Source organism: Pseudophryne corroboree, chromosome 1, assembly GCF_028390025.1.
Source record: "Pseudophryne corroboree isolate aPseCor3 chromosome 1, aPseCor3.hap2, whole genome shotgun sequence".
NCBI lineage: Eukaryota > Metazoa > Chordata > Amphibia > Anura > Myobatrachidae > Pseudophryne > Pseudophryne corroboree.
The window spans coordinates 1,079,752,393-1,079,779,261 of NC_086444.1; the positions used below are offsets into that span (position 1 = coordinate 1,079,752,393).

Sequence of the window (26,869 nt, forward strand, 5' to 3'; positions counted from 1 at the left end):
ATCTGTCAGGGAATGGGGGAAATGTAACACGTTATCAGGCTAGATGAAAGGGCCCTTACGTCATTCTCTACGGCATTTGTTCTGTAAATATTTGCATTTATGAAAGCAAGTGTTTGATGTAATGTTGATATTCTGACATAAAAGAAAATACAAGATGACACCCTCATCGTGACAAGCATATTATAAAAACAGGTAGAAAGCTTCAATGGACATACCGGATAATGCTGAACTAAATATATGCTCAGTCATGTTCCAGTTAGCGAAATCTCTAAACATTTTTTCTTTAAAGCTATTGAGAGATGAATAGTAAAAAAATGCAGCCCCGTGACTTTCATAGTTCATTTGTTATTTTGGGTTTTTTGTTTTTGTTTTTGGAGTATGTCAACGCTTTAAAAGAGGTCTTGCAGCTGGTTATGGCTTCATGCTCCAGAAAAATCCATTCTTTCAAATGTTTATCCAACCTTTGTTCACACTGCAAATGAAGAATATATTTTTTCTCCATTTGGTCCACTTTCCAAAATCTACTGGGCATCCTACTCTTGGGTTCTAGAGACTCCAATGGTATTTTAAGCAAAGGCCAAGTCCCCTGAAAACCCAAGGTATGACTTGTGTGGGAACTGAACAAATTGTTTCTTTACATCAGAATGTGATGAGTTAAAGTAAGCTCAGCACAGGGGTGGGGAAATTATTTAGCGTGAAAGGGGTTAAAGTCTACCCTGTGGAGTCACATAATTGAGTTGCTAAGCTCACCTCAGGCCAGAAGTTGGATAAAACTAAAGAACTTTATGGAGAGGTATACACGCAATGCTGTAACCGGTGATGAGCAACAGGAATAAAGCGTTTTCTTGTATCAAAAACCAGTTACAGTTTTTTGTTGGTTCTTCTCATACAGTGCACTTAGCCAAGGTCCATTCCCCAATGAGCTCAGCACGGGGCTGCATGCAGCTGAAACTTTGTGCACCACGCATCTGGTTCTGAATAGCTGCTCAGAGGACCCCAGGGTGTATATTCTGGACTTAGGCTGTGGGGTCACATGAGGCTGTATAGAGGAATACAAAGTTACATAGAGGCATCAGAGGCTACTTTGGGGCTGTATGTTGGATGTGATGCGTCAGCTGGGGTATGTGCCAAACAAGGCACACATAATGCATACATTACAGATTTACTTTTACACTACATTAAATGAGTTAATATATGTATTTTTATTGGTTGAGTAGCTTCCTCCTTTGGTTTCCACCTAGCTATTTTATCCAGTATAAATGGGAACCAGTACTGTAGATACATAGCAAACATGGGAAGTCTGGTATTTTCCATACAAAGTAGCACTCTTACTATCTACATTGTAGAAGACTACTGTATGGGGTCGATTCAATTCACTGACAGCGACAAGTGACCCTGTCGGGAATTCTTCTCTCACCCTCGGGGGACGAGAGAAGAAACCCGACAAAAGTGCTGCCGCGCGGCCGGCGCAAGGCTGATTCTGTCGGGAATCAGCATCGCGCCGGGGAGTTAAGTCGGAGAATGCCCGTTCTCCCGACAATTCAACCCGTTAAGTCAGCGAGAACGGGCCTTCGCCGACTTAACTGGAGCTGAATTGAACTGTCAGTGAATTGAATCGACCTATGTAACAGGATGGGAAGAGGGGTTTGGGTCATTAGGTCGACAACACTTAGGTCAACAGTCATTAGGTCGACCACTATTGGTCGACATGTACTAGGTCAACATGAGGTTTTTTTACTTTTTTGGTTGTCGTTTTCTTCCTAAAGTGACAGGGAACCTTAATTAGTGCACCATGGCTCGCACTTTGGGCAAGGTGCCTCGCTCAGCTGCGCTCGGCACAGGTTACAATTTCCAATTGTAGTCCACGTGGATCGTAAAGTACGAAAAAGTTCAAAAAATGGGAAAAATTTTGAAAAACCCATGTCGACTTAGTACATGTCGACCTATTGACCGTGTCGACATAATGCATGCCAACCAATAGTGGTCAACCTAATGATTGTTGACCCAATGACCGTATCCCGGGAAGAGAATCATGCTAGTACAGCATAAATGTTTGCTATACGGTATACAGCTGTATAGTTGAGGAATGAGATTTTGCACGTATGTGTAACATGAATGTGCCATAAGTTAATTAATTCTCTATACCTCATCAACAAGCTATTCGGTTCTTCATTTCCTTACTGGAACCTGGCAGCACAGCTTCGGCTGTGATGTTTGCATAGCTCCCCTGTACAGCTCCTCTGTTACGATCAGGTTCTACTTAATACACATTAAACCTTCATTTTTTTCCTTTTGGCCAGACAGGAGCTGATGCAGTACAAAGGGTCAGCTTTTCCAAGTTTAATTTCCCAGGGTATTCCGTAATACCCAGAAATTCATAATCATTTCAAGCAGGTTCGCTGCCCATCAACTTTACTGCTGTAAAGAGGCATACAGTCTGTTACTAAAGATCATAAAAAATAACCACTAGATCTTTCAAATTGACTTTTTCAGTTTTATTCACAGCATTTTTTTCCTCCGAATTCCGCTCTACGTAATGTTAAAAGCCCCTTTATGATGTGTTACCCGTCATCTTTTCCTTTCCACTCCACTGTTGTGGTGTGATCAAATGATCATCCATTTCCTCAGGTCTAAAAAGTGAACTGCTCCGCACGATTAAGGTGCTGCAGGCTGTTTAAATGTAATACCGGTAATGCATATACCAGCACAAGCAACTAAATAAAGGGTCTTATTTACAACATCTGCTGCCTGAGTAAATAAATAGTCTATCAAGCTTAGAGGAACAAAATCATGTGGACCATATACAAAGCCACCTACCCATCTACTTTCAGAACTGCTCGGCAGCAGAGCATACAGTGCATCTGCCATTGCATTTTCATTTGTCACATTGCTGCCAATCTGAAGTAAGCCAGTGGTAGCAATGTGGCCCAAAGAAGCCCTGGAACACTGTCAGGACCGAAGTACCGGCCTGATTGAATGAACAACCATTCACAGTGACTTACTCTGTATTCCAGCAAAAACTTGAGCATGGGGTGTTTTCAAGGTCTTACATTTTGGTTGGTATTCTACTTTAAACTTTTGAAGGTGTTGCTTTTTTTTTTGGTGGCGGGGGGTGTTTCTATTATTTATTTTTTTAGTCTGCCATCTATCATTTCTTCTCATTTCTTCTCTCGATAATCTACAGATAGTCCACCCTTGCAATCCGTACTGGTTCTATAAGCGCGTCGCCATAGGACCAGCTTGCGATAAGACAGTAGGATCTTGCCTTTCAGATTGGCTTCTTGCCAATACAAATGGTGAGCTATCGTATACCGAGTGGAGTCTTGGCCACAGGGGACACCCCACCCAAGCAATCTGCCAGAAACATGGTGCTGGCTAGTTGCACATTAAAACAAGAATTGGGAGCTATACCAGGTCTGCTACAGTCTCACTCTCATTGGTGTAATGTCAGCGTATTGCAGATAGAATGCCATCCACTTGGATGATTATATATAATTGATTACCTCACGGATTTGTTGATTAATTATGTATTAAAAGGGATTACATTTCTCCTTTTTGCCTGCTTTGTCTATTATACCAAGGACTGTAACATATCTCTGCCTGTCCCGTATAAAGCACTGTCTACAGTCATAGGGGAAAAAAAGAGAAAATGCAAGTGCACACTATGGTCTACTGTTGATTTCCATGGTGATCTGTTTATAGAAGAAACAGTGTGGCTTCATCAGCTCTCTCGACTCCAAAGAGAGTACATGCAGAGTACATAAAATTTTATATAAATTAAAAAAAATAATACTTGGGGGCATTTATCAAGCCCATATTTCATAAACTTTTGCAGAAAGTATAACTTCAGCATAATGTTATATATCTCCGCTATGTACTAATAGCCAAGTGCAGGAGATTTCACAAAAGTCTCCTTATAAAGACTTATGGCGGTGCACACCGCATTTCCCACTCATCTCAATGGGGTCCACAGTCTGACATCTATGTACCAAAGTACAAAATGCGTATCTATTCGGAGTTTAGCCCTGTTGGTTAACTCAATTCTCACCTTGCGATAACTGCTTATGACTATGGAGGCATTCACTCAGCAGAGGGATCTTACGATTACTCTCCTGCAGCCTCTATCAATGGGTTGACGTCAAACCGTTAATGTGCAAAAGGTCAACAGGTGAAATAAAAGGTAGACAGTGCTTTAGGTCAATAGGTTCAAAGGTCAACATGACCATGGCTGACAAGTTTTTTTTGTTTTTTTTTTACATTTTGTAAAACTTTTTCATCATTTACCTTCCACGTGGACTACGATTGGGAATAGCTAGTAATAGAGGAGCAAGGCACCTTGCCCGAAGCATGGCGAGCAAAGTGAGCACGTGAGTGTACACGTTTCCACTCATTTGGATATAGTGAGACAAGCAAAATTACCCCCAAAAAAAACGGTGTCAAACATTTTCATGTTGATCTTCTGACCGTCGATCTTTTCTGCTTGTCGACCTTTTGGGGTTGACCTATTGACTGTTTATCTTATTACTGTAGATCTATTGAACCACATCCATAACTGACAATGGGGGTCATTCCGAGATGATCGCACGTAGCAACTTTTTGCTGCTCGTGCGATCAACCTGACGGCGCCCATGGGGGAGTGTATTATAGCATAGCAGGGCTGCGATCGCTTGTGCAGCCCTGCTATGCTAAAAAGTTTCAAGTAAAACAAGACCAGGGCTGCAGTTACTCACCCAGTGCGACGGATCCAGCGATGAAGGTCCCGGTCCTGACGTCAGATATCCGCCCTCCAAACGCCTCGACACACCTATGTTGGACTCACCGCGCCTGGAAAACGGTGAGTATCCGCCCCGGAACGCCTCCCACCTCTCAGTCTTCTTGCGATCGCCGTTGTGATCACATTTCTCGCTGGCTGCGGCGTTGCCCGGCGATGATCGTCACCAGGCAATGGCGCACGTGCACAATGCGTACGCCGCGTGTGCGCAATGCGTACGCCAAGCATGCGCATTTCCAACCTGTTCGCACCGCAGCGAAGAACCGCTGCGTGCGAACGGGTCGGAATGACCCCCAATGTGCGCATGTGCAGTGTCAGAATCTTAGGAGGAGTCTTTCAAAAATGTGAAAACTTCTCCAATGGACCTGGGATGCAACTCCCTGCGACAGCGGTTCTCGCAACCCATGTCTCTGCACATTACATTTTAGTATATAGGGGGTCATTCCGAGTTGTTCGCTCGTTGCCGATTTTCGCTATATTGCGATTAGTCGCTTACTGCGCATGCGCAAGGTTCGCAGAGCGCATGCGCTTAGTTATTTTACACAAAAGTTCGGTATTTTACTCACGGCATAACGAGGATTTTTCATCGTTCTGGTGATCGTAATGTGATTGACAGGAAGTGGGTGTTTCTGGGCGGAAACTTGCCGTTTTCTGGGCGTGTGCGAAAAAACGCTGGCGTTTCTGGGAAAAACGTGGGAGTGTCTGAAGAAACGGGGGAGTATCTGGGCGAACGCTGGGTGTGTTTGTGATGTCAAACCAGGAACGAAACTGACTCAACTGATCGCAATGGCTGAGTAAGTCTGGAGCTACTCAGAAACTGCTAAGAAATTTCTATTCGCAATTCTGCGAATCTTTCGTTCGCAATTCTGCTAAACTAAGATACACTCCCAGAGGGCGGCGGCTTAGCGTGTGCAATGCTGCTAAAAGCAGCTAGCGAGCGAACAACTCGGAATGAGGACGATAGATGGGTTACTAAGATAAAACTGAAAAAAGTACATCACATCACAGACTGATAATAATCCCAACACTACGCAATTATTAATACATAGGCCAAAGTCATATTTTCCAATTGTACTGGTGTATTATATAGCAGGCGGATATGTGCTATGGCTTTGGTTCTTATGCCTTGCAGGTCTTTAAAGTGGCAAAAGGTTAAAAAACATTACCACCAGCATGTAAGTATTTCAGAATGATTTCAGCCATGTTGTCTAATCCTCTAAACAAGCTGTAACAAATACAGAAGCTAAACATACATCACTTTTTCTCAGAGCGCTATACTAAGTACTCAAATACCACTAAGACCTAATTAAACCACAATGTAAAGACAGCAGCATAAAAGCACATGGACTTCCATCCTATTATGTAGCCACATGCCAGCTCCAGACCTACCCGATTCATCATCTTATTTTAGTTGGGGGGGAGGGGGGAAGGGGATGGGGGCGATGCAGTCTCTAATTACTTGCTCTAATCAGACTAAAATTACAGCTATTACAATAAGAAAACGTTTGCCCACATAAAAAAGAATAAAAGAAGATATACAATAAAGGACAGGAAGCCACCCACGCTGCCAGCATCTGTTTGCAGGAAAGGCGGACATAAGACTACAGATCACATAAAGCAGGACCCCTGTATCACAGAGAAGACAACATACAGCTCTGCAGCTGCTATTCAGCTACTAATCCCAGCATGGAATATTCTAAAACAATGAGCCGCCTTTTAGATAAATAAAATTGAGATCAAACAACATATAACGCACTTGGCAAGAGCCAATGCATAATTTTTACACTTTCCACCAAAAATATTCAAAAACCACTTATACCCCTTTCACACCGCAGCTTGAACCCGGTAAATTGCCGATTTTTAAGGCTTCCTAAACGGTTCGAGCTGCGATGTGAAAGGGTCACCTTCAATTTACCGTTTTCAAAATACCGGTATTTTGAAACGGTAAAAAAGCAGGGTCCTACCCGTTTCAGACCCGTTTCATTGTGCAGTGTGAAAGGGTCTGAAACAATATTTGCAAGCCCCAGAAGGTGATAGGCTGTCTCCATGTGTGATGTCACCAGGCAGAAGCAGGAAATAAACATTTAAAATGACAACCACTGTTTTGTATGGGTGAAACGGGTTCAGTGTGAAAGGTACCAAAACAGTAAAGAAATGGTAATATACTGGTTACAACATGCGATGTGAAGGGGGTTTAACCTCTCAGACCCGTTTTAAGAACCGTTTAAAGAACCATTTCAAAAGCAGGTTTTGCGATGTGAAAGCAGCATTATATAGTTGGGAAATAAGGGTAAGACAGGGGTAAGAGTGGCGAGACATTTCTGAGTCATTAGACAAATTCTTGGGAGAAAAATATCTATTATAATATAATGTTTTTGTTCTCTCTCTCTACCCATAATACACCTTTAGAATGGATTACATTCAAGTAAAGTAACTGTTTATAACAATTCCACATTAATTTAAAAAACTGTGGGGGTCATTCCGAGTTGATCGCTAGCTGCTTTCGTTCGCTCTGCAGCGATGAGGCAAAAAAATGTCACTTCTGCGCATGCGTATGCGGAGCAATGCGCACGCGCGTCGTACTATTACAACGAACTATGTAGTTTCACACAAGGTCTAGCGAAGCTTTTCAGTCGCACTGCTGGCCGTAGAGTGATTGACAGGAAGAGGGCGTTTCTGGGTGTCAACTGACCGTTTTCATGGAGTGTTCGGAAAAACGCAGGCATGCCAGGAATAACGCAGGTGTGGCTGGACGAACACAGGGCATGTTCGTGACGTCAAAACAGGAACTGAACAGTCTGAAGTGATCGCAAGCGCTGAGTGGTATTGAGCTACTCTAAAACTGCACCAAAAAGTTTGACGCCACTCTGCGATCCTTTCGTTCACACTTCTGCTAAGCTAAAATACACTCCCAGTGGGAGGCAGCATAGCGTTTGCACGGCTGCTAAAAACTGCTAGCGAGCGAACAACTCGGAATAACCACCCATATTCATTAGAAGTACACTGCAAACAGCTTTTTGCATGCAAGTGAAATCACCCTAGTCTACAATATTCAAATACTCGCCATTCTCGCTAGTCAAACAATGGAAAAAAATGAATGAACTTTAAGTTAAAATACTTTTTGATCACTGCAGTCTATGTGATCACTGAATAATGTTGCACTATGACTTGGCTTAACTAGGTCACATAAATTAGGGTTAACTTGTGATATGCAAACAAAACAATAGACAATTACCTACATATATATTATGGTCACATAATGTTAGATGACAAATACCAAGATACCACAATGGGAAGATTGGGGGATACACTTTTCTGTTGCAGTGCATATAAACTTCACAATATAAAATGGACACAATTTATGAAACAGCACCACCTACTGTTCCTTCAGTGTGGTCTCCCGAGAAACCCCTGAGCCTGTAGCTGTTGCCACACTCCAACAGAATGTACTCTTCAAATACAAATTCACTGTGTTTGTAAACATTTGCCATCACAATCTGTCATTCATTTTAGACAAAAGAACATCTTTCAGCGTTTACTAGGCTCGCCGTCAGCATTCAGAATGATGTTATGACATTCAGGAATGAGACATCCCAGCAAATCATATTAGACCTTCAGAAAAAGACATCCCCCCCACCACTTCCTTCCTACAGAAAACCTTGTCCCACTCACATTTCTTGAGCACATTATTAGTTTCAAGTGGCACATTGTTTGATCCCCGGTCTGTCAGTAGGGCTGCTGTTTAAACATATTGCACAAAACATTGAACATGTCGGAGAACATGGCAATTCCAATTACCGCAGACTAGTTACACATGGGAATGCAGCAGTCTGCCTGGAGGACTCTGCCGCGAGAAGACCTAATTTTTGGTCTGTATTGTTAATAGCAGAAGTAAATAAAAGCAACGTAACCAAACTATAGGCACATCAAAGACTCCACACGGTAACATGTTACATATGGCTAACATGTCTCATGAACTCACTGTAATAACTGACAGCAACTGTGTATGATCATTCATGATAACTACAAAAGCTACTGCATCTCACAGAGAGGTCTTCAGCCTGTGCCTAGACTCGGTTATTGAAGGAAATTACTCCAGATTCATTATTAAATGGAAAATTTCACACATTTAAGGAGTTATATACATTTACATGTCTTAAGATGGCCATACACCTAAAGATTTATTGTCCGATCTGGCTGGTTGGAACGAAAATCTGTAATGTACGGGAGCAAATGACAATTGACCATTTGTGCTGAAATGCCGGAAAACTGACAAAAAATAGTCGTTCAGACAAATTGGTTAAATCAAATGGATTTAACCAATTTGTCTGATTGACCATTTTTGTGTTTTCCAGTGTTTGGGAGCAAATGGTCAATTGTCATTTGCTCCCATACATTACCAGATTTTCGTTCCAACCAGCCAGACGGGACAATAAATCTTTAGGTGTATGGGCAGCTTTAATGTGTGGAAAGGTCAGACAGACCCAGCCTCAGGGTACAAAAATACCAGTTACTGCTACCTGGTTTTATCATCTTACTACAGTTGTGTACGTGTGTGTATGTGTGTGTGTGTGTGTGCGTGCGAGAGAGAAAAAGACAGTTTGTGTGTGACAGAGCACGTGTATGTATGTATGTATGTATGTATGTATGTATGTATCTACTGTATGTATATGTGCGTGTGAGCGCGCATATGTGTACGTATGTATGTCAGAGAAAGCGGGTGTACTAATACTGTAGTATGCACACATTGATATAAATGGGAAGTGATGGAATCATGGTGGTCTATAGTGAGGAGTTGTGAGGAGGTGTCAGCCAATGACAGCTATGGCAGCTAGAGGCCTAAGAGCTAAGTCACATGCAGAGTGGCCGCAGTTGTGGGCAGCCGTGGCGACCCGATTTCTACCCTATGCTAACGCCAGTATCTAATGTGGGAGTTTGTGCTTGTGCAAGCGGAAACCTGCGCTGCCCATTACTTTTACACCATAGCCGCCATCATTAGTACCTGCACTTATACCAGCTCCATGCTGGGTGCAGGAGATCATCAGACTTCCCTTACCCGTACGCACGGCTTGTGACACGTGCCCTTTACACTCCCACAAGTCAGTGGGGTCACTGCCCATTTCACACCCCGAAACGCCCAGAACAGGGCAACATACAAAAAGCTGCTAAAATTTGCACCAGATGCCCTCTGCGCCCAGTCAGAGATCTGCTCATTGTAGGGGCTTGTATTTTAAAGTGCTGCTTGGATTTGTAAGTGTATGTGAGTTGGTAACAGCAAAAGCAGGAGCTGGAAGCCGAGTGAAAAGGAGGTGCAGTGAGCTGGAACAACTGCAACTGCTTAGTGGAGTATCGGTGCCGCAGGAGAGAGTACTACGGCTGCATAAAAGTGAAGGACCAAGAACCGCACAAAGATAGATAAGTATAAGCCAGCTTAATTATTGTACAAGTGAGATTGTTTGTCTTCTACTTTTTCGTTTTGCTGCTTTTTCTTTGAGAGTAACAGGGAGTTAGACCTTACAAACAATATGGGAGGGGCTGTGATTGGGGACCTCACTCAGTGCATGTCGTGCAAGATGTATGCACACCTGGAGCTACCGGCCCAGTGTGATTACATCTGCATGAGGTGTGTGCGAACAGTTGCCCTGGAAGCCCAGGTAACTGATCTAGAGCAAACCGTTACGCGACTGAGGGAGATTCACAATCTCGAGCGGAGTTTAGACAGATCGGTGGAGGAGTTGCGGGAGGGGTCACTGGTAGAAGAGGATGATGATCAGGTAGCCAGTTGGGGCACAGTTAGAAGGAAGAAAAAGAGGGGGAGGCTCGACATCTCCGAACTATCAAACCCGAACAAATTTGCCCGACTGGACGAGGAATCGGAGGATGATAGTGAAGAAATGACGGTGCCGGAGGAGACTGCTCCCTCTAGCATCCAGAGGAGCGGTCCCTCTGGCGCGGTTGGGATAAAAGATAGTGAGGTACCTAGTCAGATGGTGGTGGTAGGGGATTCTATCATCAGGAAGGTAGATAGGGCAATCTGCTACCGGGACCGTGACTTTTAGGAGACAGATGGTCACATCCTCACCTCAGTAATGTCAGTGGGAATTTCCCACTGTTATGTGGGCCACTGTCTGATCCTGCGGAACTCCGTCAGCGGTCAGCCACAGAACGCTTCAAGTTCTGTGTGTGGGTTGGCGGGCCGCGAGCGGGCGGGAGTACAGGACAGCGTAGGACGGGCGGGCATGAGGGAGCGCAGTGTGACATCAGCACATCACACCGCGGCTAGGAACACAGCACAGGGCGGCCAGGAGCACAGCGCAGGGCAGGCAGGAGGGAGTGCGGTGTGATGTCAGCACGTCACATCGCTAGCCGGCCGGTGCTGGACGGGGCTGTGTCTCAGCAGTGTGACCGTCCATTACCCCCAGGAATTTCATTTTTACCCCATTTGGGGTAATTTACCCCTGTTCCCTGACCACTGCTATAAGAGCAGGAGGGTTTTTCATATTAACAAAACATCTTGTCCTTTCTAGAAATATCCTCATTACTGTAAGGCAAAAAGACCATGATTTCTGGATTGGTTTCAAAGAATCTTAAATACTTCAGATTCATAATAATGAGACGTTTTATTACACAGACAATTGCAAATAAGGTGCCTCTCCTATAAAACCTCCGCAATAAGTAACGTTATAGAGTGCCAAGGAAGACGTCCGGCATACTGTAGTAATTATTAGACTTTAATCATTTACCCATAAACATTTTGAAACATGCAAATAAAATTGGTGTTACACTGATGATCTTCTAATTATCATCTGAAATGATTTACACCTCATATAAATTGTACATTTTTTTTCTTCATTTTTATATAATAGTAATCATCATCATCCTCCTCCTCCTCCTCCTCCTCCTCCTCCTCCTCCTATGAATATTAAAAGAAGCAGTCTGAAGATGGCCCGCATCCTTGCACATACAAACCACAGACTGTGTGCATGGTTTTTGTCACAGAAGCTTAAGAGTCTGTCTGGTCTTCATCTCCACTACAGAATCATTTATTTATTTTGTAAACGACAAAGAAAGGAATAAAGGTTACTCACTCGCAGAGAAGAATTCCATTCTCCAATCCCGTCCGAAAGTCTTTTTCACCAAAACTTCTACCCGTAACTTGCTGACAAAGAAAAGGTAAAAAATTAAAATTAAATAAATTCATTAAATGTTTAACACTTTGTTAATGTACCATAAAAACATTTCAACAATTAACTGAAAACTGATTCATTGATTAAAAAGTTCTCAGTATAACAATGAAGTAAGTCTTGAGGAAGAGCTCAAAACGCATTGGGGTGTGATAGGCGTTGCCTGCAGTGACTAAATTGGAGGGATCTGGTCCAGAGATTGGTGACAATGGAGAGGGGATTCAGGGGTTCCAGAGCCTCAGTCCACAAGTGATCTAGAGGCCTCTAACACACTATGTTCCTGATTCAGAGTTGTACACTATTGCACAGCTACAAGGAAGCCACTGTGCAATACCATACAGCTAATATGCAAACGCAGCAGGAGGCGTCTGGTGGAATCAGACACCTCCCGACTGCTTCACTGATCTGCAGGACCATCGTTCATCTGAGTAATCTTTTTTTTTTTTTTTTAGAAAGTTTTATTGGTTGATTTACAGTAATACACAATATCAGTGTGTTTCAATAGCATAGAAAAACAACATAATACAACAAGGAACACAACAAAGCAATAATATGACAATCAAATGAGTAAATCTTTTTTTTGTTTTTTAAGTGAGACGACAGAAATAGAACAAGAGAAGAAAGAATCCTCTAGGTCTACGGTGTGGCCAACCAGCCTAGGGGAGTGAGAGAGCAGGGAGAACTAGGACAGGAAGACACAAAATTGAGGGTAAAAGGGGAAATAGATAGAAGAGGAGGGGGGGTCCGAGTGGCGGGGTACGGGCAACCAACACAAAAATAAGGGTGCGTAGCATAATTAGCTACAGAATGGGGAGGGGGCATTTTGAGCAATAAGCCAGGGTGCCCAGACTCTATCGAACGCCCTGGGGGATTGTCTGACACTGGTCATATATTCCATCCTATAAACGTACCAAATATAAGCGACAACGGATTGTAGGGATGGTGGGGAGGGCAACCTCCAGGCCTTCGCAATTTGACATGTCGTGGCAGTAGCCACATGACGTAATAACTTGTTCTGATGTTTAGTTAAAGTCGGGAGGTCTAGAGGCAATAGAAAGTATTTAGGGTCCGGGGAGATTGGGGTAGAGAATAGGAGCGAAAGAAGTCGGATAACTTCTTTCCATAAAGGCACAAGTTTCGGGCAAGTCCACCAAATATGCATGTACGTCTCCTCAGAAGCACAACCCCACCAGCAGCCGTCTGTAACATCAGGGTACATCGCCTTCAAACGAGAGGGTACATAGTACCAACGATATAACAGTTTATACACATTTTCCTTTATCCTAACACAGATAGAGCTAGAGGACGCATTGCTCCATATTTCACCCCTCATCTGAATAATCTTGAGTTTACTCAGATTTCCGTCTCAGGTCCACAGCAGAGGTCAGTAAATCTGCGTCGACAGACACTGACCTCGGCACATCCACAAAATGGAGGCAACATGCCTCTGGTTTGAGAAATGGACCTGGTCGCTACCCCTTCCTCGGCCCCAAACGCCTTCAGCCTGTCACTCAAGCTGGTGCTTATGGGGCATATGCATGGTCCACATTCTTATAAATCAGTTTATTAGATTAGAAATTGGGTTCTGGGGTGGGACCAAGATAAGAAACAGGCAGCAAAGCATGTTCAATACAGCGCCATGTGGTAATTTCCAAAATTAGTATAAAATAATACAATAATAATATTTGCATTAAAGAAATAAGGACTTACAGAACAAACTGGGTCCAGGACTTAGGGCCAATGGGGCATCACAGCTGCCCAATACTTCACCAGATATACTGTTCCCTCAGACTGGCCCACAGGGAAAAACCCCAGAGGGCCCCACTGGCTGGGGACCCACCTCCTCCTCTAGGGATCAGATTTTGCACTTGAATTGCACATTATGCATGTTACATTATACTGCACAGGACTATGGTGTACTTTCTACAATGTTATTAATCTGGTACATTATCATGCATGCACTAGCAGTATTTGCTATATATATATGTAACAAGGGGCCCAGAACATGTACTACTGGTTAGTCAAGCCTCTAAGCATGGGCCCCTACCACTGCATTTCCCCGGAGGGCCCTTCATGCTCCAGTTCGACACGGTCCCTGATCAATGTTCGGAATACAGCAAAATACAACAAAGCAGAGGTAACATGCTCCACTTATGGTCCGTGGGAAAATCACTGGAAAGGGCACAGGCACCATCAGTTGTAGAGTGAGGCCATGGTGCAATGTGAAGCTGCAGGTTAGGAACACCTGACTTCGCAAAGTACAACCTGGTAGGACGATAGAAGTAATGCCAGAAAAAGTGTCTTTCAAGGATCAAGCAACTCCTTGGTAATTTATACTTTCCTATAAACTTCTGAAAGAAGAATAAATGATTTTCTAATATACAATAATCTGATTATTTTCATTTGACTGCTATAAAAGAATCTACAGTTATGCCAAATTGTTAACTTAAAGAACAAAGTAGCATTATACTGATAACATGTATTATTAAGTGGTCTTAAAGTGTGGACATTTTTACCAGTGTTCAAAGATAAAAAGTAGAGGGGAAAAAAAACACAGAAACCCCTGGGTGAAAATTAAATGCTTCATACTTGAACGAGAGAAACTGCTGATCAGCGTACTGCAAATCTCAGCATGCCTAAACCGTTCATTATATTTGCCAATGTACCTTTCAGGGTTCAACTCTGAGCAGTGCAGGAAGGTGATATGATCAGATTCATTATTCTTCTCCATGCTTATGCTAGACCAGGCCAGGGAGAAGAACCTCTAGAACGATATAACTTTCCAGACCAACAGATCCATTTGTGAGGGAAGGAATGCCTGTGGTTTGCAGGGTGGATGAACTAATGAAAAGTTAGGCTTGACCATCCAGTGGCACTCCATTTTTATAGAACTACAAGCTAGCAGCTAGGTAGGTACTTGTAGTCCCACAGCTAAAGGGCTACTGGTTGCCTATCTCTGGTCCAAGGTAATAGCCCATGGACATGAAAGAGTAGAGGTCAATGTAGCATGACAGTGAGATAGAATGTAGCAATATTGCTGTATGTCACACTCCTTCATTTTCTTAGGATGTGGATCATCAAATCGACAGTGTCTATGTCGACAATGTTTAGGTCGACCACTATAGGTCGACAGTCACTAGGTCGACAGGGTTGGAAGGTCGACATGTGCTAGGTCGACCTTCCAACCTAGCACATGTTGTTTTCTACATACAGTGACCGGGAAGCAGAATTAGTGCACCACTTCACCCGGCACAGATTACTGTTCCAATCGTAGTCCACGTGGATCGTTAAGTATGAAAAAGTAAAAAAAAAATATATATATATTTTTTAAAAAAACCTCATGTCGACCTTTTGACCTGTCGACCTAGCACATGTCGACCTAGAAACCCTGTCGACCTAGTGACTGTCGACCTATAGCGGTCGACCTAGAACTTGTCGATCTTCAGACTGCATCCCATTTTCTTACTGCCTGATGGAGTATTCACCCGCACACAGACAACAATCACAACAGCAATATTACAATAAGTTTAAATATATTTTTGACATTTTACTCAATAAATACAGAGTACAGTAAAAACATCCTTCTAATCTGCCATGAGCTTATCTGCCTTTTATAAAGTGTTAATCTTTTAACATGGATAAAAGAACAAACCTATGGTTCTTTACAATTGTTTTAACACCTGCCACCTCCATCAACAAAGCTTCATCCATTATTCAGTTCAGTGACCGTACAGCTCATTACCCGGGTGTTGTTCGTTTTATCGACAGTGTCTAGGTCGACAATGTTTAGGTCGACCACTATAGGTCGACAGTCACTAGGTCGACATGGATGGAAGGTCGACAGGGTTTCTAGGTCGACATGTGCTAGGTCGACAGGTCTAAAGGTCGACATGAGGATTTTTTTTTTTTTGGTGTCGTTTTCTTCGTAAAGTGACCGGGATCCCAAATGAGTGCACCGCGTCCCCTCGCTTCGGGCATGGTGCCTTCGCTCCGCTACCGCTTCGCTCGGCACACTTTACCGTTCCAATTGTAGTCCACGTGGATCGTTAAGTATGAAAAAATAAAAATGTGAAAAACTCATGTCGACCTTTAGACCTGTCGACCTAGCACATGTTGACCTAGAAACCCTGTCGACCTAGAAACCCTGTCAACCTTCCATCCATGTCGACCTAGTGACTGTCGACCTATAGTGGTCGACCTAAACATTGTCGACCTAGACACTGTCGATCTTCAGACCGGATACCCATTACCCTTGTATCCACTGCACACAGCTACTCCAACACAGTATTAGTAGCAGAACATAACATTGCTCTATAAACTTGCTTTATATAACAAATACTTTGCTTTTTTTATTTACTTTAAAAAAAAAACAACACCATTTTACTTTACTTCATTTTTCCAAATTTCAGAACAGATGTGTGCGCCCACTGCTCAGACTGCGACGGTAATGAATTGTCAGGAAATGCGTGACTCTTGCGGCTTCCATTAAACACTGCTCAAATATACAATAAGGCTTACTGCAGAAATCCAGCCGTGAATTCTGGGTGTTGTCTGACCACTAACCGCACAGGGAGCTGCTAGAAACTGGGCACACATATTTGGTTTGTGGTCTGCAGATAGCGATCGTGTTTTCAGTGGATTAGATACCAGTTTTCATAAACTTCTGACCCGCTGTGGAATTATTGCCAGGCTGACAACACTGTGATTCTCACTGCAGTGAACTAAGTCGTTCCTGGAACAAATCTCTGCATGGATTTCAAAACTAAATAAATTGTGTTTGTTTGAACGAGAACACCATTATGAAAAAGTGGACTAAAGGCACAAACGCATGATCACTACAATACTTCAGGAAGATAAATCACATTCTTATTATAGGAACTAAATGTGAATTAATGAGCAGGTCGCATCTGTGTGTATATATACTGCATGTAACCAGTGTAAACACTTTGGGAGGGGGACTGAAAGGTGTATGGAAGTTGCAGCAGCTGTCTATGGAAGCTAGAAAGAAGTGGTGTAGTAGGGTATGCTGGCGGTCGGGCTCCCGGCGATCAGCATACCCGGCGCCGGAATCCCGACCGCCGGCATACCGACAGCTGGGCAAATGCAAATGAGCCCCTTGCGGGCTCGCTGCGTGCACCATTCTCCCTCCAGGGGGGTCGTGGACCCCTGAGAGGGAGAAAAAGTGTCGGTATGCCGGCTGTCGGGATTCTGGCGCCAGTATACTGTGCGCCGGGATCCCAACAGCCGGCAAACTGAAGACCACCCGGAAAGGGGTGTAGTAGGGTAGGAAAGAAGGGCAGAGAAATTACAGTAATTGTAATGCAGATTGTAACTCTGGGACCTATTTATCAACAAGGGTTAAAACTTGCCGTGAATAATAAACTTGGTGCGTATAGTAAATAGTGCTCAATAAAAACTCAAACATAAAACACATTTTTAGAATGTAGTAAAGTCAAGAGCAAATATTTACATATCACCCAACACTAATCATTGCAAAACCTTCTATTGCTGCATAATAGGACTCAATAACCATTACACAATCAAAAGCACATAAAACATTGAATGTTGATGGAAGTACTGCAGATGCAGCACATACATGGAGCTGGGCCTCGATAATTCACATTCCAGCATTTTGTTTTGTTACACCCAATTCTTAATGGCTTGACGACCTTAAGGCACACCTTAAAAGTGTGTCCAGCAAGGACATTCCCAATAACAACCATTTCCTTTCGGAACCCTGACCTGTACTAGTTACAAAATGATGAGGACATGCTTTCTCCGCATACAGCAACCTAATTACTGCAATTACATTAGCCAACTATGCTAAACGCTTATGTTTCTCATGCATCTCTCCAAACGTCATTTACTTTTACAGCATGCAAATTGCATGCCAATTCATTACCAAAATGTCCAGTCTTTTAGAGATCAAATTAAAGTCTCCGCACAGGCAACAGCACACTCCTCATACATTCTGTACATCTACTTAGCAATTATCATAATTACAGTAGCTGCCAGTTTGAAGATAAAAGTGTCCCATTATTTTTTTCCCCCAATGTAAAAGCACCTAAACTTTGTAGTAAACTTTGTAGTGTAAAGGGCCCCATAGACTTACGCGACATGTCCGTCTGACATGTCGCAGGCGATCACCACGGCAGCCTCCCGGGAGACAGGCTCGCCCAAAATACATTGTATGCTGTCCTTTTGCATATGATGTATCTTGGGCGATCCTGATGCCTGTGGGGTCAGACATGGTTGAATGTGCAGCACATTCAATCTGGAGGATCCAATCCAATGCGCACGGGAACACGCATCGGATCGGATCGGAAACATCTCCAAAATGCCCAATTTCACCCGATATATCGGGCCGAATGCCAAAATCGGATGAAATCTGGCATTACCATCCTAGTGTATGGGTCCTTTATGTATAAAATATCAGGTGTTGGCAATGACCTAACAATAACAAGTAAAAACACAGTCTAGTAACTACCCCAGAGTGTCCAGTTACCCTAGGATCCTCTCCTCTATAAGGGCAGACCTGTTCAGAAGGTAATATTATTATATATCCTGGTTTGGTAGAATAACAGCTATCACAATGAATCACCTACAGTACCTCGGCTTCTCTATTTATTTCAGACACTGCCAGTTAGTGTACAAAACAATGTTCTCTCCCAGCTCCAGAAATGGTTTGTACCGTTTGTTTGGAAGAAAAAGATCCCTAGAACTATTTTTTTTATTTTAATACCTCCAATGATGGCTGAGGGTTCCCACTCGTTAACCTGTATTATTTGGCTACGCATCTCAGCCAGGCCATGGCATGGTTTGTTCCTACTACCTGAGATGGGTGGAATTAGAAACTGCTGCTTGCAAGCTCGTTTCTCTTCCATCTGTACTAGGGATCTCCTCTAAGCACCGCCTACTGTCTGCATCATCTTATCCAATAGCCAACTTCACTTGTAATTTTTGGGATCAGTCTATATGCAGGTTTAAACTTCTTTCCACCCCTTCCAAAGGACAATCCACTGTTTATTCCTAGACTCTCTGCACCTTGGATTGCTACAGGTATCAAGTTTGTGGCAAATGTTGTGGAAGGATGGCACCTGTGTGAGTCTGGCTATATGGAACCTCCCACTCCAAAATATGAGTCACAACAGGAAACTGATCTTGTGGCTCCCCCGGAGGACTCCTGGTCCATAATTTGGGAAAGGGTCTCTAAATCATCTCTCTTTACACAAATAAAGGAAAATGCCTATAAGGTACGTTTTTATTGGTATTTGGTACCTGCCAGAATGAATAAATTATTCCTATCTACATCTCCGGACATGGTGGACATGTCAAAAGATCGTAGTTTTCTGGGATGTGGTGGTGCCCTTAACGAGTAAGGTGACTAAGTCTACAATTATTAGGGATCCATGGTCCTTCCTTCTGGGGCTCACTATAGCACCTTTGGATAAGCTACCAGATAAAGTAGTCTCCCAGATCCATAAAGCGGCCCAATGCCTTATAGCTTCTCATTGGAAGCATCTTGACCCTCCCTTCAAACGGTTATTAACAAGATTTGGTCTATAGCTGCTATGGAAAATAAAACCGCTTATCTTCATAATAAATCACCCAGATTTGTTCAAAGTTGGAGCCCTTGGTTTTCCCTTAGCCAGTCCCCCTCCACCAGTTCTGCTCCTAGGAATAGTGTGGACCTCTAATTACACTTGTCCTTTATAGACCTCACTTGTAGTAAGCCTTTATGATTGATTAGAGCGCTGTCCATTGTCCCCTTCTACTCTCCATTAATCTTTTATTTTCAACCCTCAGGCAAGTTCCCCTTCCCCTTTTTAACTCTCTCAAAAGGTTTGATACAACTCCCTCATAAGGAGCTTTAGCAGCCTACCTGACACTCGGGCCCGCTGTGACAGCTTATATGATAACAGCATAGACTTTAGCATCCCAATAATCCAGGTAAGGGGAGTCATGACAATAAAAAGGTGCTATTAAGTTTTAGTTGTAAACAAAAGAACAATAAAACACGAGACTTAAGTTTCATCACTGGAGCACGTATGTACTGGATCTTAATAAATAACATTACGGGTGAGATGCAGCAAAGCTAAACTGCAGCCAAACCTCCAAAAACGCTGTTTTCAGCGGTTTGGATGCTTTTCTCAGATAAACCAAGCACCGGAGTTCAATACATTCCAAAGCTTGTATGTTATGGGCAACGCAATCTGTAGATGGCATTATTCTATAGAAGCCTGCGGGATTCTTTTTGTGTTTCCTCCAGACAGGGATCCTATCAGATTCCTCCCAGCACCACGCACACACACACACAGTGATGTGTGCATCACTCAACAACATGCGCAGAAGGCCTCCCGTGTCCCAAACCCGGAAGTACTTCTATCGCAAAGGACAGATCTCCCCAGGAGGGCTGTTCTTTGTGAGTTTCTTTAAGCATACAGCATTAATAAAACACTGATATGCTTAAGATGATATAAATCTCACCACAGGTGATCACCCCTGTTCTACTGAACCATTATAGGAAAAGTACAGTGAAAATAAATGTTAAAACATATTAGTCTAGTAACCGAACACTTTACTTTTTTGTTACTTTATTATTATTTTATCTGTATGCACGTCAATAGAATGAGTTTGAACTGAATGTTTCAAACCTTAATGCCTTACAGTAACCCATGCTGCTAGTGCAAATCACTAGATCACCTCACAATCCCGCACGTTTTTGTTTTTTTCTCTCTTTTACGTTTTAATTGTCTAGTGGACTTTTCCAAGGAGTGGCTCACAATATACTGTTACACCGAATGCGTTAATCCGATTATGGTCAAAAGATGTGATGAATCTATTAAAAGGATTAGGGAGACACCAATCCCTCTTAATATAGAGATTAAGCCATGGAAAGCCTAGTGTGGATGTCTTTTTTTAGCGGCCCATTTGACTCCCCACCATTTGAACATTGTCAGATCATTTTTTCCACCCTGCCTGAAAAAGGAAAATATTTTTTTAGGTTAATATTCCACAAGATTTCAAACTACTTTCAGTGACAATACCTAGAGGCACAAATGTATATTACTCTACTAACCCTAAAGTTTAGTATCCCACACAGAAATCACACTTGAAGGGATATGTAAGACACTTTTGACACTCCAGCTACATCTGTATAAATAAAATAGCCAAGCCAAAAAAGTTTGCAAATAACTGGAGCAATATTTTTCTCCCAACTCTCATTATAAGTTTTAGAAGACAGTGAAGCACAACAAAGAAGAGTGTACTTCCTTCCGCTGGTAGTCCTTGGATTAATAAGCTGCACCTAAATCATGTACCTCCCACGCAGATTTGATGGCTCATTACCTCTGTGCAGAACTAGCTCCACTTTTAAACATATCATGAGCAGTGCGTGATGCGGTTATTCCACTGATCACAAAGCAAGAAACTTTACCAAGTGTAAAGAGAAAAGATCGCAAACAGATGACTCATCTGGTATGTGGAAATCTCATTATCAACCGTTTCAGCACCACCAAAACGGACTCTAACCCAGAATAGCACAGCTCAAGTGACAGCACAGATGGAAAACCTGGGTACATTCTCTTTACACTGTTACACTTACTGCTGAAACGACATGCTGTACGGGTAGCAATCTCTACAACAGGCCTTGACATAAAACTCAAAAGGCCTAATTCAGACCTGATCGCTGCTGCAAATTTGTTAGCAGTTGGGCAAAACCATGTGCACTGCAGGTGGGGCAGATATAACATTTTCAGAGAGAGTTAGATTTGGGTGGGTTATTTTGTTTCTGTGCAGAGTAAATACTTGCTGATTTATTTTGACACCGCAATTTAGATTGCAGATTGAACACACCCCACCCAAATCTAACTCTCTCTGCACATGTTATATCTGCCTCCCCTGCAGTGCACATGGTTTTGACCAACTGCTAACAAATTTGCAGCAGCGATCAGGTCTGAATTACCCCCAAAGTTCCCATGAAGTCACTTATAACCAACCCAATGTCACTTTCAATATGATATCCACATGAAATTGGTCACTTTGCCCTCCTTAAAGCTATCTTTCAGCAGAATATTGTTATTAATACACAATTGTACCAATAGAAAAAGAATGTAGCACAATCACAGTATTTGCAGAAAACTTCGGCGGATACGTTGATGATTTGTGGGAATTAATAATACTTTTTAAGTATTTGTTTTAGGTTTATTGTCTCGCTCTACAGTTCATTTCCACTTGTTTCTTTTTACCATGTATTTGATTAGGGTTTAAGGATCTTTTTGCATTCAATCTTAATTTCCTGCTCATGTAGGAAGTCCCCAATTATGGAGTGAGCGTGGATGGAACAGACTGTAACCAATCAGGAATAATCACTGGAGCAGAGAATACCATAATTCAAGAGAGGTGTGTGTTTCTTGTGGGTAGTGACCTGAGCACTCATGCAAGACTTTTAGCCAGAACCTGGCTACATGTGACAGGGGCCATGTTGTGATGTTAGGAGGGAATTCGGGAGGGGTCAATATCAAGTGGTGGTGGATAAGACTGGTGTAAAACGAAACCCTATATGAAACTGAAAATATATCCAACTTATAAGCAGAGATGTCTGAACAGCAGCTTTCACCACAGCAAATCCTGCTAGAGTGGAATGCAAATATGGACTTCAACACAATGTAAACTGAAAATACAATACAATACAATACAATAGAGATCCGTCACATTGCCAACACAGTAGACACATCTGTGTTTAACAATAACTGAAGAGTATACAGTATATAACTTGTATTACATACAAATTTCAGGGTCATCGTCCATCTCATACCACAGTGATGAGTCCCTTGTTACAAGGTAAACGTTAGGCGGCATTGTCAGGAAGACTGACCATATCAATATAGCCTATTGGGGTGATCACAATAGCTGCACAGCTCATGTGACAGTGACTGTGGCCACACAGAGTGCAATAACCAGGATGCTGCGTTTATTGGTAAACAGCAGTAACAGGATAATGCAGGAACACCGTGTAATGCAGGGGTTAACAGCAGTGGTATCAAACACAGGGTAACAGCTGCACAAAGCAAGTAACTGGGTGCCTCACCTCAAGAGCTAAGTACTGCATGGGTACACACTAAGTGATATAGCACCCGTTCCATTGTATCGGACGTGTGTACACCCAATATGTCTGTGAATGACATCATTCACAGACATTTCGGGTCCGCCCTGCAGAACAACTAATGCCAATATATCTTGCAGATAAATCGGCATGTCCGGCATGTACGAACAACCCGCCGACCGCCTGTACACTGGCTGGGCAGGCAAATACACATGCCCAACCAGTTGTGCTGTCAGGACAGACATCAACCAGCCGATTGGTAAGTGTGTATGCTTGACCAAATCATCCGTCGGCAGATCCGTTGGCATAGCGTGTACCTAGCCTTACAGTGAAGATAGCTGTATACTGCACATTTGCAGTAGCACATCAGGTTGGAGGTCGCACCTCCCTGCAGACTCTAGGTCCTAGTGTCTGGAATGTATTAAGCATAGGAGCCAGTGCAGAGTGCTGCTATCCCAACACATAATGTTTACCCCGCTTTATTGTGTGCAGGCGATAGATATACTTTAATTCCAACCATACATAAAGTTACATCACATAGTCTCAAATTCTGTAGCATTCTACATTCTGAAACACATTTCCGCACTAGCCCCATCACTAATATCAGGGTAGGCATTTGGCACACAGAGGAAAGAAGAACTCAGTAAGAACATGTGGATGACAGGCAAGTGCACTGTAAGTGACTGTGGCCTAAGGAGTGCAGGACTGACAGACATGCTGTAGTAACAGAATAATAGCAGAACAGTTATCTGACAAATCCAGCTGTCACTGCTCTGTACACATTGGATGGATGCAGAGAACACATCTTTAGTAATATTGTAAGCGGGATTTCTAACTACATCTGCTGGAAGGTTCAGGGGCTGGCCAGCTGCTCTGTACCATCTGGCACAAACCCAATATCATGTTATTGTACCTAAAAATAATTATTCTAGAAGTGGTGAAATATTGCTGCCTGGGCACAGCTTTCATAGCATTCACGAGAAAACACATTATGAAAAGCACTGCTGCCATTACCTCGTCATTCCACGTCTTGCACAACGTAATGGGCCTAATTCAGAGCTGATCGCAGCAGCAAATTTGTTAGCAGTTGGGCAAAACCATGTGCACTGCAGGGGGCAGATATAACATGTGCAGAGAGAGTTAGATTTGGGTGTGGTGTGTTCAAACTGAAATCTACATTACAGTGTAAAAATAAAGCAGCCAGTATTTACCCTGCACAGAAACAAAATAACTCACCCACATCTAACTCTCTGCAAATGTTATATTTGCCCCCCCTGCAGTGCACATGGGGGCAGATTCAGACCTGATCGCTGCTGTGCGTTTTCGCACAGCGGGCGATCAGGTCCAAACTGCGCATGCATATGCACCGCAATGCGCAGGCGAGTCACACGGGTACAAAGCGGATCGCCGCTCAGCAATGGGTTTGTGTGAAGGATCCATTCGCATGGGCGTTCGCAAGGAGATTAAACAGGAAGAAGGCGTTTGTGGGTGGCAACTGACCGTTTTCTGGGAGTGGTTGGAAAAACGCAGGCGAGTCCAAGCGTTTGCAGGGAGGGTTCCTGACGTCAATCCCGGTCCTGGACAGGCTGATGTGATCGCAGTGGCTGAGTAAGTCCAGAGCTACTCAGACGGCACAAAATCTGTTTGTACAGCTCTGCTACACATGCGTTCGCACACTTGCACAGCTAAAATACACTCCCCTGTGGGCGGCAACTATCTGATTGCAGCAGTGCAAACATTGCTTGCTAGCGAACAGGTCTGAATTACCCTTATGGTTTTGCCCAACTGCTAACAAATTTGCTGCTGCAATCAACTCTGAATTACCCCCAATGGGCGGGGTTACAGCAAGGATGGGCTCAAAATCATTTAGCTCCTGTAAGCACATTGCGCTCTTAACTAGCAGATGCTGTGATGAGGTTTGCACCAATTTTTACATTTTGCACCATATTTTGTGCCTTGATATGATATATGGGGAGAATGTATTAACCATTCCAAAGAGGACAAGTAAGGAAATTGTCCATAATAACCAAGCTGTTTAATGTACCAAGTACATTTTATAAAATGAAGCGGATAGGTTGCTAAGAGCAACTTCTCCTATAATCTTTTTATTATTACATGCCCCGGGCCGCTAATAACTCTCTTTACACGTTTCTGACTTGGAACTTGCTGTCCCCCCACTCCCACTCCTGGTACTCCCATTGATAATAGGTAACAGCAATTGACAGGGTGTAGGTTCTAGTAAGGATGATTCGTACAGAAGCTAACAGCCCTTTAAGAGAGGCCTTGTAAATGAAGCCTATACTATGTCACAGGCATGTGACTATGGTCTGTTATAAGGAGGCAATTACACTACTTCACATCTTAGAAAAGTGTCTGTGTTTAAAAATCGAGACTGTGGAAAAGGTTGATCAACCGTTATTGCAGCTACATCCCTACACTTGGACATTTGAAGTATGCGATCAATATTACAATCAGCAGCATGGCTGCACGTCATTCCATCCAATGACCGTTTCCCCAGCCTAGTACATCTCACTGGACAGATCAGTCTGCGTAGTCATCACACAGGCACTGGCACACAGCACAACGGTCTTTTGAGATCAGTGAGAAAATTCAGAAAGAATGCATGCTGCATAATTGAAACGATTACGTGTGAAATTCCACCGCCTTAACTCTTTGTATGGGATTGAGCGCGCCTGACACGGATCAGTCTCCTTTGGCTCTCGTCTCCTGGTAGAAAATAATAATAAAAAAAGCCACGCAGCTGACATTTTGGGCACCTAATGCTCAGCTCAGAAACAAGAAGGAAAACATTAGGCAGAAATTGTGATGTTCTAAAACTGCAGGGCCTGCTGATATTTGCAGTTTGTAGTGGATGAGGATGAAGTATGAAATGGGTCGGTTCTCGCAGCCTGAACCGGGTGTTTAGGCGCGAGAATGGGCATTCTCAGTCTAAAGTTCCTGCTGCGGTGTTGTTTTGTCCGAGCAGTGGCAAAAAATGTGGCAAAACAGCATCGCGGACCAAGTTTTGTCGGATAAAAGCATGCTGAACTGAATAGCTCTGGGAGCTCCCTCCTGCGCTGTTCAATCAGCGCTGAATTAAATCAAGCCCAATGTTTGAAATAAACAAAACACAAATCCTTGTATCTCCGGGACATTACTACACGAGACTTAGGCAACCAGAAATGCCCTACCTGCTGAGTGAACTACAATAACCAGCAGCTTCTGGTAGTTACACAACAGTTGAAGGACTATCCACACTAATAATGACATACACAGTGACTGTAGCATGCTGGTACTTCCACAACAGCTGGAGCGTCACAAATTGTCTAACACTATAGTATAATGTAACACTAGATAAGCCATGGAGTGCAAAACTATACCTGGTGCAAACTCAACAATTACATTTAGTAGTAATAAAATCTTCCTTATCAGCATTTGTATAATATTACATTGGACTATTTCAATTACTCCTGTGCCTAAATTTGACAATTATATTGTTCAAAGTGTTCCAAGTACATATGCAAGTAAGGGTAAGGTTAGAAGTGGGCTACAATTAGGTTAATGTTAGGCTGCAGTTAGGGTAGGGTTAGATTTAGGCTAAAATAGTACTATTACATTGTTGATGCCGACATGTCCTCTGTCTACATCCTAAATCTGTAGACATGATGAATCGCAACATTCTAAACATGTTATCGTATCATACTCAATGTAATGTTTCATCCATATTCCTTTCCCTTAACGTTAATAGAAAATAGGGCTGTGCAGTTGTTTATGTTCAGGCAGGTGAGGAACATGACAAACTGGTGCTTT

The 26,869-nt window shown here is 43.0% G+C and overlaps 1 protein-coding gene across 7 annotated transcripts in view; it reads right to left on the minus strand.

The window, feature by feature from the left end:
• The window catches only part of LIMCH1 (LIM and calponin homology domains 1), a 484,664-nt gene that overhangs the window by 300,157 nt on the left and 157,638 nt on the right, over positions 1-26,869 (minus strand). For all 7 annotated transcript variants that reach the window (XM_063921014.1, XM_063921011.1, XM_063921012.1 and 4 more), the window contains exon 2: positions 11,860-11,930. In XM_063921014.1, coding sequence (XP_063777084.1) covers positions 11,860-11,930 — 71 coding nt within the window. The remainder of the gene's footprint in view (positions 1-11,859; positions 11,931-26,869) is intronic.